At 44.9% G+C, this 14,086-nt stretch overlaps 1 protein-coding gene and 1 pseudogene across 1 annotated transcript; one reads left to right on the top strand and one right to left on the bottom strand.

Annotated features, from left to right (window-relative positions):
* Window positions 1–1,513: 1,513 nt before the first annotated feature.
* Window positions 1,514–2,098, bottom strand: LOC148919297 (uncharacterized). Its single transcript, XM_089048845.1, has one exon. It carries the CDS (start codon window positions 2,096–2,098, stop codon window positions 1,514–1,516), a length of 585 nt encoding a protein of 194 aa, XP_088904971.1.
* An 8,541-nt stretch (window positions 2,099–10,639) lies between these two features.
* LOC107881449 (uncharacterized) lies at window positions 10,640–11,737 on the top strand (annotated as a pseudogene).
* Window positions 11,738–14,086: the final 2,349 nt, after the last annotated feature.

Here is a 14,086-nt window from a genome sequence, read left to right as displayed (position 1 = left end):
AGTTTTCTTTTACTCGGTCACCATATGTGGTAGAACTAGCTTAGTTATTATTTCTTGAACCTTTGGTGGATGCTTAGGCCATTACTTGGCCCCATTTTGTAGTAGACTTTTGCCCACCTATATATATGTGATATCTTTTGGAAGAGATCCTTTTATGATGCCCACTCTTCCAATCAAAAAATCATTATTTTATTATGACATTTTTCTTTGTGGCGGACTATCTCTCCGCCATTTCCCAAACCGTTGGGTAATATTTTTTCCAAAAATCGACCATTGATCGGCGCGTCATGGACCCGACCATTTTGGTCACTTAACTTGTACGCCTCCTTTCCTAACACTTGGTGGACTAGAAATGGGCCTTCCTAAGTTGGAGACTACTTGCCAAATTTTGGATCCTTTGATCCCACCGGAAGAATGGTCTTCCATACTAAATCTTCGACCCCAAAACTCTTGGCCTTGGTCTTCTTATTGTATGCTCGAGCCACGGCCTCTTTTTAGGCCTTCAATCTATCTAAAGCACCCAATTTGACCTCGTCAAGGTCGTCTAACTCTTGTGCCATGGCTTGCCCATATTCGTCCTCACTCCATTCGGCATGGCGGACCACCCTTAGGGACTTAACCGAAATCTCAAGTGGCAAGACGACATCATGGCCATAGGTGAGGGCGAATGGCGTTGTTTGCGTGGCAGACCTCTTTGAGGTTCTATACGCCCATAGAGAGTTGGAAAGAAGAGAGTGCCATTCCTTTGGATTTTTATCAATCATTTTTTCCAAAATCCCTTTTATCACCTTATTACTAGCCTCCGCTTGGCCATTTGATTGAGGATTGTATGGGGTGGATTGAACCATCCTAATTCTCAATTTCTCGCGGCTTGAACAGCCTCGCCATGAACGCCGCTCGGTCCACCATGATGGACTTGGGCAAGCCAAATCGATGGATGATATTCTTCTCAATGAATTCTATCACCTTAACTTGAGTAACTTGTTTGAGTGGGACGGTCTCCACCCACTTTGTGAAAAAATCGGTGGCTACTAATATATACTTATGGCCTTTAGTTGACTTTGGGTGGATTTGGCCAATCACATCCATCGCCCAGCCTTTGAAAGGCCAAGCCTTGACAATCGGATTCATTGGTCCGGCCGGAACATGTTGGATCGGCCCATGTCTTTGACAATCTTTGCAACCCTTAGCATATTCAATGCAATCTTTGAGGATGGTCGGCCAATAATAACCGTGCCTCCTTAAAAGCCACCTCATCTTGATGCCAGCTTGATGGGCACCGATATCCCCTCGTGGACCTCGGTCATTGCTACGAGTTGTTCCTTTGCTCAAACATTTCATGAGCAAGTCATCGGAACCTATGCGGAACAAGACTTCATCCCTTATCACATAATATTGGGCCCTCCAACGAATTTGTTGGCTATGTGACCCATTTGGATTTTTCAAATCTGCACGATGTCGTGCCTCCAATCCTCCTGCTATGGCTAACACCATAACTTCTGCTGAACCTCTTTCAAAGACGGAGGAGAGATCGCTTCAACTTTAAAAAGCTCCTCAGAGAGCCCCTCGAGATTTCCACTCCGGATGCTAATTGGGCCATGGCGTTGGCCTGAGTGTTATGTTCTCTCGGTAAGTGGGCGAGTCTCACATCATCGAAATCTTCCATCAATTGGCTGGCCAACGCATGATATCCAAGCAAAGCTTGGCTAGTCACCTTGTAGTCGCCAGACAATTGTTTTAAGACCAACATTGAGTCTCCCATGACCGCCACACTTTTTACCCCAAGCTCTTTCAAAATTTCCAACCCTATGATCAGGGCCTCGTATTCGGCCTGATTGTTGGTACAATCAAAGTCCAATTGAAAAGAATAATGAGTTCGGAATCCTTTGGGCGTTTCAATGATGACACCTGCCCCGCGCATGTTAAATGTTCGAGACCCGTCAAAATAAAGGCGCCATGGAAATAAACTCAATGTGCCCACCTCGAGGAAATCCATCTCCTCCATTTCAACACAAGGGTGGGCCGCCAAGAAATCGGCCAAAGCTTGCCCCTTAACGGCCTGGGGCACATATCGGAAAGTGAATTCCGCCAATGCCATTGTCCATTTTGCCTATTCGCCCTCTAATGATTGGGCGAGTGAGCATATATTTTATCAAATCAGTCTTGGCGATTATATGCACCACGAAGGGCAACATGTAATGCCTTAACTTGGTCAGTGAAAATACAGGCCAAGCAAAGTTTCTCCACCGAGAATATTTCCTCGTGGCCATTAGAATTCACGAGGTAGTATACCGCCTGCTCTTTCTTCTCATCATTGTCTTGGGCTAGTAGACTCGATAGAGTTTTCCGCGGCCGAAATATATAGTTTCAAGGGTCGGCCCCGCTTTGGTGGAATGAGCACCGGAGGCTTGGCCAAATATTCTTTAATGGCGTCAAATGCCCTTTGGTGAGTCTCTTCCCACCGAAATTTCTCTTCATCTTTGAGCTTTAGCAAAGATGAGAAAGGCTCAACTTTCCCTGCGGAGTTGGCTATAAACCTTCGAAGGAAGTTAATTTGGCCCAATAAACTTTGCACTCCTTTCTTGTTTTTTGGAGGGGGCGCATCAATGATAGCCTTCGCCTTATTTTTATCAATCTCAATCCCCCTTTGGTGCACCAAGAATCCTAAGAAATTTCCGGCGGATACCCCAAAAGCACACTTTTTTGGGTTCATTTTCAATTGATGCCGCCGCATTCTTTCAAAGGCCGACCGGAGGTCATCCAAGTGGCCTAGTCTAGACTCCGATTTTATAACAACATCGTCGATGTAAACTTCTAAATTTCGACCGATCATGTCATGGAAAATAGCGTTCATTGCCCGCTGATATGTAGCCCCGGCATTTTTCAGGCCGAAGGGCATCACCACATACTCAAAAGTTCCAATGGATCCGGGGCACCTGAAGTCGCTGTCTTGTGGACATCCTCCTCGGCTATAAAAATTTGGTTATAGCCGGAGTGCCTATCCATGAATGATAAAATTTCATGCTTGGCCGCCCCATCGACTAAGAGGTCGGCCATGGGCATGGGATATTCATCTTTGGGAGTTGCAAGATTAAGATTGCGAAAATCAACACATATTCTTATTGCTCCCGTTTTTTTCTTTACAGATACAATATTTGAAAGCCATTCTACATATCTAGCTAGCCTAATAAATTTGGCTTTTACAAGCCTTACAATTTCTTCCTTAACCTGTAATTTACTTCCGCCGACATCCGCGCGGCCGCTTGAAGGGCTTGAAATCTTCCACCGCTGGTGCGATGCTCGACTAAGTCACGACTCAATCCGACATCTCGGCGTAATCCTGCCGAAGCAATCCTTGAACTCTCTCAATAGCTCTTCCATCTTGGCCCGTTCGCTCCATTAGATCATCGATGTAGATCGGTCGATGGTTGTCTTCTGTCCCTAAGTTGATTTCTAACAAAGGGTCTTGGACTTCCGCCTTCGAATCATCCATCTCGCTTGGTGCCAACTCTACTTCTTCGAGCTCAAGTGCATCATCCTCCGGGCCTTCATGAAGAAATTCCACCAAGTTGGCGGTGGACCCATGCTCTGGTCGCTTCTTTCGCCCAAAAACCATATAGCCGTCTCAAAGTGTCTTCCACCGCGGCCTTATTCTCTTCCTCGATGTTTGTATCACTCATTGAGGGAGAAAAAATCAGCTATAGTGGGACGCTCCCCATCCGCTTGGGCATTATGTGCCCCTAAGTCTATCAACTTTTGGGCCGAGACTCCCATAGGTCGGCCGTTCTTATCTGATCCCGTAAAATAAAGGGGCCCAATGTCATCTTCATAAAACTTTGCCTCTACCGCATTGGCGGAGGCCATGAAGGGCCGTACATCGGCCTGAACAATCTCTACACTTCCATCCTCGTGCCAAAATTGTAAAAATTGATGAAGTGAAGAGGGCACGCACATGCTTCCATGGATCCAATCTCGGCCCAACAAAGCATTGAAATGGGCCGTTGTCTCCACCACAAAGAAGGCAGTCATTCTAACTTTTTGCCCCACTCTAACTTGGAGTGGGAGAATCCCCTTTGAAGTCGTGGTGTCTCCCACGAACCCACTGATCTGTTGTCTCGGTCGGGATGAACTCATCTGACCCTTTCTTTAATTTCCTCATGATTGAGGCTGGTAGGATGTTGACCGTAGCCCCCATATCCACAAGGACTTTACTCACCGGAACTCCATCGAAATGAGCTCCCACATACAAGGGCTTAAGGTGGGAGGACATTTTCTTGGTGGGCATGTCATAACACACCTTCTCGGGCACTTTTTCCTCCTTTTCGGGCACCATGATGCAAGGTTGGGCATTCCCTTCCTTTGGAGTTTCTTGGGCCATCCCAATTTCTTTGGCCCCTTCCATTTGGACCACGGACTCAACCTCATCGAACACATCTCCGTCTATAAAATTAGGTTGATCCGGCCAAGCTTCGAAAAATAATGGGAATGTAACAACCATGGCATTTACCTCGTCAAAGTCTCCAAACTTTACTTTGACCTTGCCCACTTTTAGCTCATTCTCAAACTTGGCCATCTCTTCATTCCATAGCTTCCTCCAACAGATCCTCTAAGTATTCGTCGTCCGCATACTCCTCATCTTCCCCATATATCTCTTCGTCTTCGGCCGCCGAACCTTCGAGATTTTCCAATGGCTCCTTAGCTTCTTCCTACGGCCGTGTGCTCGGCCTCTTCTTCTACCACATTAGTTTCAGCGTCGACCATAACTTGGTCTTCTTCCGCCCTAGGCTCGCTTACTATTTTATGGGGCATATCCCCAGCTTCTTGGACCATATTTTGGTCATTTTCTTCTTTACTCTCAACCTTGGTGGGTTGAGCCACTTTGGTCATGACCGGGGCCTTGGCGACCAGAGGCTTGGCTTTTGGTGGAGCCGCCCTTGCCTTTTGAACCTTGAGAGGTTTATCTCCTCTCCTCTTGGTCGGTTCACTAGCTTCCACTTTAGAGTTATTTGCCTCAAATGCCCCAGTTAAATGAGCCTCCAATTCCGAGATTGGCTCTTCCGGGGCCGTTACCACAACTCGGCCATTCACCCATTCTCGACGTATTTTCATCTCCTCGGCCGTGGCTGCCTCCAAAGAAGCGACGGCATCGGCCTTGGCCAACTCCAACTCCTCCAGCGAAGTTTTTCGCGGCTTCGACCAATCGGTCAAGTTGGGCTTGCCTTTTATCCGCCCAATCTAATTCTGCCTTGCAAGTGGTGGCATATTGCCTTTGAGCCCTTCTTGTTTGAGTCTTGCTCAAAGGTACAGGCGGGAGTTTTGGGCCCCTGCTTCTATACCATTGGCCCACCTTTGTGTTTGGCACCTTGAAAGTTGGGACACCACTACCGTCCGCGAGGCGGGGTCTTGATACATATGCCACATCTCGGCTTTTGCCTTCTCCCACTGAAACCCACATGCTTCGATTTTGGCTTGAATCGGGCGAATCAATGTCTTCATAACTTAGAGGGGCATGCTGATTTCTCCTATTCGGCTGATATCTCGGCCTCTCATACCTATCTTGGTACTCATGCCTTGGGCTATGTGGGCCGTAATTCTCGGTCGGACTTGTTATCATCTTCTTTTCAAAACTCCTAGATCTGCCCGCTTGGACTTGATCCTTGGTTTGCTCCTTAATCAGCCCCTTGGTGGGTTCCTTGGTTGGCCCCTTGGGTTTTGGCGAAACCACTTCGAGAGTCACCTCACATTGGCATCGACTACATAGCACAATGGCCTTTGGAGGTTCTTCCTTGGTCGAAACTTTTGTCTCGGGAACCTTGGCCACCTCAGGGTACATTTTAGCCTTGCCCTTCGTTAGGATCCGCCGGAATTTCCCTTGCCCTTTTTTCTGCCGCAGCCCTTGTTGAGCCACCCAAGTCCAACCTAGGCCTAGGTTGGTCTGGCCTTGGGAAGTTAGTATTCACCATGTTGACTTGAGCATTTGGGAAAGGATTCTAGTTGACGCCTATTATAGCTTTCTCCGGAAACTTCAAGATCTTCCGATCGATGAGATCCTGCACGGCATTCTGAAAAACCAAACAATTGTTAGTCGTATGAGACCACACATTGTGAAACTTGCAATAAGTTTTATTTCTAAGTTCGTTAGCCGACGGAATATCATGATCATTAGATAATTTTATGATCTTTTCTTTCAAAAGTTGGTCGAAAATTTGTTCGGCTTTAGAAATATCAAATGTGTAGGACTTAGTCACGACCGCCTTTTGGAGGTTCCACTAAACTTGGACATTTGGGCCGTGGTCGGCCTTTGATCCTTAGAGGCTTTAGACAAAGCCTTGCACACATATGGCCCTTTGGCCACAATCTCGGCCAAGTTTACCTCGGCCGACTGTTCTTCCTCCTCTAAGTAAACTTCACGACTGCCGTAGTCCTAGACTCCGGAAGGTTTGGTTGAATCCCTATAAAATGTCGGCCGGGTGCCGCCGCCTTTTGTTGCTCCTCCTTTAGAAGGGCTTCGTATCGATCCACCTGAAGTAAGAGATCATAAATGTCACGGAACTCAATTCCTTCGAATTTCTTTCGGAGGTCAAGCAATAATCCTCCTTGGGCCAATTTTGCAAACTCGTGCTCCGGCATATTGACCGTACACCTAGCCCTTGCTTCTCTAAACCGCCCCAAATATTCTTGGACCGACTCACTTGGCTTCTGACTTATCTTTGCCAAGTCGGCCATTGAGACTTCCTGCTCCTGGTCGATAGAATTGCTCGTGGAAGACTTGCTCCATAACTTGCCAATTCGGGACGGAATTTTGTGGAAGCTTAACATACCATGAAAAAGATGCCCTCGTAAGGGTACTCGGAAATAGCCTTAGTTTCAAGGCCTCACGATGCCCAATCTCCGCGCATTGGGCCGTGAATCGCCAATGTGCTCAACGGTCGACCGAGCCCATCTCCGAAAATAGTGCGAAATCCGAACCTTGAAGCCCCTCGAAATTCCTCTTGATCAAAATGCTCCGGATATGGCCTTCGGTAGACTGGCCTACCAATCCTTCTAGCATGGGGCACCATATCTTGAATCATTTGTTCGACCGCACCTCGGTCGATTGCTTGATTCCTAGCAATGGGTTGTTAGCATTCCCGCCAGGGTTATTCCAACCACCAATTCGAATTGGTTGATATGAGGCCCAGCGAAATTGGCCCCACCGCTTGGTGAGCTTGTGGACGGAATTGATTATATGGCGGGAACACTTGAAATTGGTTGACCGCCGATATGGGTTGTTGCCCATCGGCGAATATTAACCATCTGGGCTTGGTTGCCCAGATAGTGGATTAAGTTGGGGCGGATTTACTCCAAAACCATTTGGTTGGGCCTCCACTTGTGGCCCAACCGCTGGTGCTCTAATAGGCGCCCCTTGGTTTCCATTTTGGCCATTTTGCTGGCCTAACCATCGATCAAATCTCTCGTTGATCTGAGCACTTTGAGTGGCCATCGTTTAGGGCCATTGTCTCCATGACACGCATGAGTTGTTGGAGTTCCAATGAAGTGGCCGGATTCGGCCTCAATACGTCCCCCGGCGACTTCAGTAATATCCTCAACCACCACGTGATCGTGGCCAACGACCGTGTTTCGGCCGGGGCCATTTTGCTCTTGAGTGGCCGGAACATTTTGTGGCTGAGTATTTGAAGGGAGTGAACCAGCCATGCTTGTCTCTGATTCCGACCGAAGTCTAGATTCTTCAAATTCTTGATCTCTTCTAGGATTCCTCCTAGTGTTTACGACCATACAAAACCTAGTGGTCCCACCGGGCGTGCCAAATTATGTTACTCTTTTCGGCCAGGCGGCCGACGGAAGGAACTTTTGGTCCTTCTTCTTTTGGATGCGGGCGTACCACCACCAATCCCGACATTAGGACTTGAATGGAATGAGAATGGATGGATGTGTTACACTTCTAACTTCTGAGCAAATGATTGATCGACCAAGCAAGGAACCTCTTCTTGGCCTAGATTCTTTCACTTTCTCGGGCTCGAGAATGGTTAGGTTTCGTACGGATGTTTTTGTGATTTTTATGGTTTATGTAAAAATAATGCAATTAAACTAAATATGCATATAAACGCAAAGACAAGAATTGAAATGCAATAAAATAAATCAAAGCGATAAGTAAAGAGAGAACGAAATAAAAGCAATAAGAACAATAAGAACGAAAAGGAAATAAACTTGAATTAAATTTAATCGAAATAACAATTAAATGAAAGGAATTGAAATAAACAAGAAATATAAACTGAAACAAGAATTTAAATGACAAGGAAAATATAAACTTACACTAGCAAAACGAAGAACTCACTACACTAGGTGCTTGAAAAATAAAATCCTAAGTCTAGGAAAAGAAAAATGCGAGACGAAAGATAGGTTTGTTTGTCTGATGTTGTGTCCGATGTCTTCATGGAGCAAGGTTTATATAGGGCACTCGTCAGCCCATGGGCTGGCCATTGAATGGCCAAATGTCGACTCTTCTTTAAAATATTTTCTTTCAAAGCCCTCCTAAATCCGTGGGATTGCATTGATATTCTGACCTGCTTGATTCTTCCTTGTTTTGGAACACTCGGAGCTACTATAAAAAATCCTTTGATTTCTTTCCTCGTGAGGCCTCCATCACGTGCACATAATCTTCCGAAAATCTGAGCGTGAATAGATGGCTTAAACTTGGGCATCCGTCTTTCCTTATATTGCCATCCATATAATATAAGATTTCATATTATTCAATATATATACACAAATATATATATATATTAATATATTCATATAGGCATAAGTTGGGCAAATCCTCCTAGCCTGCGTGCATGCCATTCACTCAACTATATATATATACTTGCATATATATGTAGTTTCTAAAGTAGCCCATTTAAAACAGTCCCAAAACAGCTTGCCCATATAAACAGTTTGCACAGGACTCTCAATTTCGGCCGCATGTGTGATATCTACTCTCCCTATTATATATATATATAATAATAAACAAAGACTTTTCAGCCCAATATGCAAAGATATTAAGTATCCCAGCCACCTCTTTCTCAAAACTAAAAAACTCGGCCGCATACTTATCCGCCCGAAATAATCCCACTTGTGCATCTGCGGCCGCAACTTTACTCAGCCCGAATTATTGCGACCGCCAAGCTTCAACATCTCGGTTGCAAAGCTTCTCCAATTCCGGCTGAGATTTCCAACTACATTCGAGCTGACCGGCCGCATCTCGCAAGGCCCCTTTTCTCTGGCTTTGCCCAGCCGCCTTGCTGCCCATTTTTGCATTTGAGAGGCCCGGCTGCCAAATTGTGCCTAGCTGGTTCCATCCAGCCGCAATCTTGAGAGGCCCGGACTGCTATGGCCTCCAAGCTTCAAAGCCCAGGCCAGATTTTGAACTCCTAGCCCGGCTGCACCTTGCAAGCTCCTGTTCCAACAGCTGCCCAGCTATTTCCAAATCTGCCCAGCTGTTCCTTTAGCTCTAGCCTGACCAATTCTCGTGCCCGGGTGGATTTCTACCACCCCTAAACAGGATGTCTCTCAAAATATGAGGATGCATAATCTGTTACTTAGTTTGATCAAGGTAAACCACCTATACTATCTAGATAAAGATCTCATTCTATTTTGTGCAGCATATAACTTATGTTTCGTAACTAGAATACCCATGGGACTTTGAAACTTACAAGAAGAGCACATATGTGATGCGTAACAGTTTTTTAGTAGCCAAAATTTTCTTCTTTAGATGTGTGTTTACTAAGTAGTTATCAATTGTTGTTGTGTTAAATCTTTTAATTCATATGTACCTCTTGGCAGCTTGATGTGTTAAGGGAGGCTTAAATAATAAAGGCAGCCTTAGGTACATCAAGTGCTAGGGAAAGTCAAGCTTCCAAGTGAGAAGTTCTATTGTACTAGATAACTGAAGGCCATTAAGGCATCACTTTGGTTGAAGAAACATATGTTGTTGCTGTAAGCCTGTAACATCGGTATGTGATAGTAAAAGGCTAATGCCTATTAGCCTTTTTCTAGTAGTGATTTATAGCCAATACATACGATACCTTTGTGGCGAGTCAACTAGAGTCTAGACTTGCTTGACATGCATAGAATCCAATTCGGATTTTATGGTTTAATGCCATTTAATATGAGTAGTTAGAACAATCTCCCCATTCTTCTAAGATGGTTCTTGGATCCAATTAGAACTATGTGGAGCTTTTCTCGGAACTAAGTTAATGCCCTTTTGACCAATTTGGTCTTCACAAGATTACAGACAACTAAGAGGCGTAAGTGATGACTTCTCTTCTTCATGACTTGTTTAAATGAAGAATTATGGCACTAGTAGTTGTTAAAGGAAAGAAATTGGTCAACTGTTGTGATTACCTCAATCTTAGTAATTAGCTAAGTTTATGGTCATTATAGCTATTGTGATTTACATACTTAGAATAGATTTCACATTTACTTAGAATAGAACTTTCATTATGTATAAATCTTGTACATTACGATCTCAAGGCATGAATACAAGATACAGGTTTCTACATTCTTTCATGGTATCAGAGCACCAACATAGGTGACTCTATCTAGCACGTCTTCCGCTACCAAAAACAAACACACAAACAACCAACCTACACAGACCATCAACATGGGTGATGAAAAATCATCCGGATATGAAATCAACGTGTCTGATCCACTTACCCTACACCATTCCGACTCACTCGGCCTGGTTCTGGTTTCCAAACCTCTTGAAGGCCATGATTATGGTCAATGGAGTCGCTCGATGCGAATTGCCTTGAGCACTAAAACAAACTAGGATTCATTGACGGGACTATCAAAGCCCTAGCAAAAATTGATGCCAAATTCTCCATTTGGCAGAGATGCAACGATATGGTGTTATCCTGGATTTTGCACTCACTACATCCCGACATCGCAAGCAGTGTGCTTTACTGCACCAGCGCATCCATGGTGTGGAATGATCTTAAAGATCGGTTCTCACAAAGCAACGACTCCCGAATTTACCAAATCCGTCAAGAAATTGCCGAACATCGACAAGGCCATCTTTTGATTTCAGAGTATTACACCAAACTCAAGGCCTTATGGGATGAATTGGATTCATATCATGAACCCATCATTTGCACTTGTGAAGGTTCCACAACACGTGCTTCCAGAGAAGAGAAGGAGAGAGTCATGCAATTTTTAATGGGTCTGAACGAACCTTATTCAACTGTGCGTGGGTCAATTCTAATGATGTCGTCGATCCCAGACATACGTCGTGTCCATGGCTTGATCCTCTAACACGAAAGGCAGCTGGACGTGGCAAATCGACAGACCGATCCCATGCCATGCAAATCATACGTTCTGCGAACACCAAGGGCGGCACCAACCTGCAACTCAAAGGCGAAATTTAAATCCTCCTCGTTCTGGGAAGGAAAACACACCCAACTTCAGGAAGTCTCGAATGTTCTTATTGTGATGGAGACACCCACACAATTGACAATCGCTTCCTTAATGGATTTCCTGGGGCCACAAACTCCATGGGAAGAATGTCAAGCCCAAAAACAAACGGGCTGCTTACACTGTGAAAAGGATCCAACCCTGTGGCCCCACGTCCAAATCCAATGACAGCCCTACTTTCACTATCAAGAATACAATCAATCGATCATGCTTTACACAATCGACTGTAATTTCATCTTGCAAATGCAACAAGTATTGTTACATCAACCTGCAATCTTTCATAGCATGACCCACATTCAAATTTCTATTGGATCATGGACAGTGGAGCATCATATCATATTTCATGTTTTGCACCTACACACAACACAGTCAATACTCAACATGATTTTGTTGGTTTACCTAATGGAGGGAAAGCAGCCATTAAAAATATTGGATCCATTAAAGTGTCTAAAACCTTAACTCTAAATGGTGTTCTTCATGTACCACAATTCAATGTGAACTTGTTGTCTGTGAGCAAATTGACACGAGGATTGCAGTGTATGGTGACTTTCTTTGATCAATTTTGTGTGGTGCAGGACGTGAATACGGGGAGGACGATTGGCCTGGGCAAGCAATTTAATGGGCTCTACTACCTCAAAGCCACCCAAAACCCACATCTAGCCCATCATGTTCACCATCCCTCCCATCTTTGGCATCAACATCTCGGACACCTATCCAATGCCCCTACTCAATTTCTTTCCAATAAATTTCCAGAAATTATCTGTGATAACAATCATGTTTGTGACATTTGTCCTTTAGCAAAGCAAACTCGCTTATCTTTTTCTCCATCTACTTCAATGTCATCTCATGCAAATTCACACTCATACTGGTGCACGATATTTTCTAACTATTGTGGATGATTTTACCCGTTTTACAGGGATCCATCTCTTAAATTTTAAATTAGACACACAAGGGGTGATAAAATATTTTTTCTCTTGGGTCAAAACCCAATTCAACCTTCATGTCAAAACCTTGCGTGCCAATAATGGAAGTGAATTTATTTCCCTCCAACCTTTTTTTCAAGACACCGGTACCTCTTTCCAACACTCATGTCCATATACACCCCAACAAAATTGCCATAGTTGAACGAAAACATCGCCATCTTTTAAATGTGGCTCAGGCACTCCTTTTTCAGGCCAATATTCCCTTACGTTTTTGGGGAGAAAGCTTACACATTGCATGTTATCTCATAAATCGCCTTCCAACACCATTACTCAAACACCAATCTCCATATGAACTTTTACACAACAAACCTCCTGATTATTCCCTTTTACGAGTTTTTGGTTGTCTGTGTTATGCTACCAATCTCCTTCCCAAACACAAGTTTGATGCATGAGCCCGTTGATGTGTTTTCTTTGGTAATCCCCTTGGTCAAAAGGGTTATCGCCTTTATGACCTCAAAGCACACAAATTTTTTTTCCTCTCGGGACGTGGTTTTTCACTTAAAACATATTCCCTTTATCTACCTCACCACCCGAACAACAAGCGACACTATTGTCCTACCCACTCCAGCCCATGACCTCTTATCCCACCCAGAAAGCCCAACCTATTCTTCTCCTACTCTTCCCCATCCGGCCCATACCCCCAAACATGGGCCCCAAGACCCAATCCTCTCTCATTCCCCCTCTCCATCTCATACGCCAGCATCACCCCTTGTTACCTATATTTCTTCTCCATTATCACCAATGCCCACCCACGCACCATCTTCATCCTTCGATGCCACGGCGTCGCCCTCTTCGTTCCTTTCGTTCCCTCCACAACCTCTTTCTCCTTCTCACATCGACGCCCATCCTATTTCTCCCGCCCCACCTCTGCAAAAATCAACCCGATCTATCAAACCCCCTCCCCACTTCAAAGACTACCAAGCCCACCATGCTGCCCTACTTGCTCCAGGAGTTCCTTCCCCCATCACGTCTGGTACTCACTACCCCATTACTCGGTATGTCACTCATTCCAATTTGTCTGAGCCTCATGGTTTTTTTGTCAACAATATCTCCCAATTGGTTGAACCTAACACTTATGAGGAGGCCCACCACAACCCCCACTGGGTTGAGGCTATGAACTCCGAAATTGCAGCTCTGGAAGAGAACCACACTTGGTCGTTTGTTCCGTTACCGGCTGGTCACCGTCCGATTGGATGCAAATTGGTTTTCAAACTCAAGTACAATTCTGATGGTACCCTCGAGAGATACAAAGCTCGCTTGGATGCCAAAGGGTTCACCCAGCGTGAAGGCATCGATTATACTAAGACCTTCATACATTGTTGCTAAACTTATCACCGTCCGTTGTCTCCTCAGCTGCATCTGTCCACAATTGGCCGCTTCATCGGATGGACGTGCACAACGCTTTCCTTCATGGCGACCTCCATGAAGAGGTCTACATGCTTCCACCGCTGGTTATCAACGAGCAGTGGAGCACACTATGTGTCGTCTTCACAAATCCTTATATGGTCTTAAACAGGCGTCTCGAAGCTGGTTTCGTAAGTTTTCCTCTGCTATACAAAATATTGGTTTTTCTCAATCCAGAGCAGATTATTCTATGTTTACACAAAAACATGGTAAATCCTTCACTGTTATACTATTATACATTGATGATATGA

Source organism: Prunus mume, linkage group LG3 (genome assembly GCF_029339155.1).
Source record: "Prunus mume cultivar Tortuosa linkage group LG3, ASM2933915v1, whole genome shotgun sequence".
Lineage (NCBI taxonomy): Eukaryota > Viridiplantae > Streptophyta > Magnoliopsida > Rosales > Rosaceae > Prunus > Prunus mume.
The sequence above is the reverse complement of the archived record's forward strand: the minus strand, read 5'-3'. Positions and strand labels throughout refer to the sequence as shown.

Coding starts and splice junctions, on each gene's coding strand:
- LOC148919297 (XM_089048845.1), bottom strand. CDS start 2,098: ATGGCATTGGCGGAATTCACTTTCCGATATGTGCCCCAGGCCGTTAAG.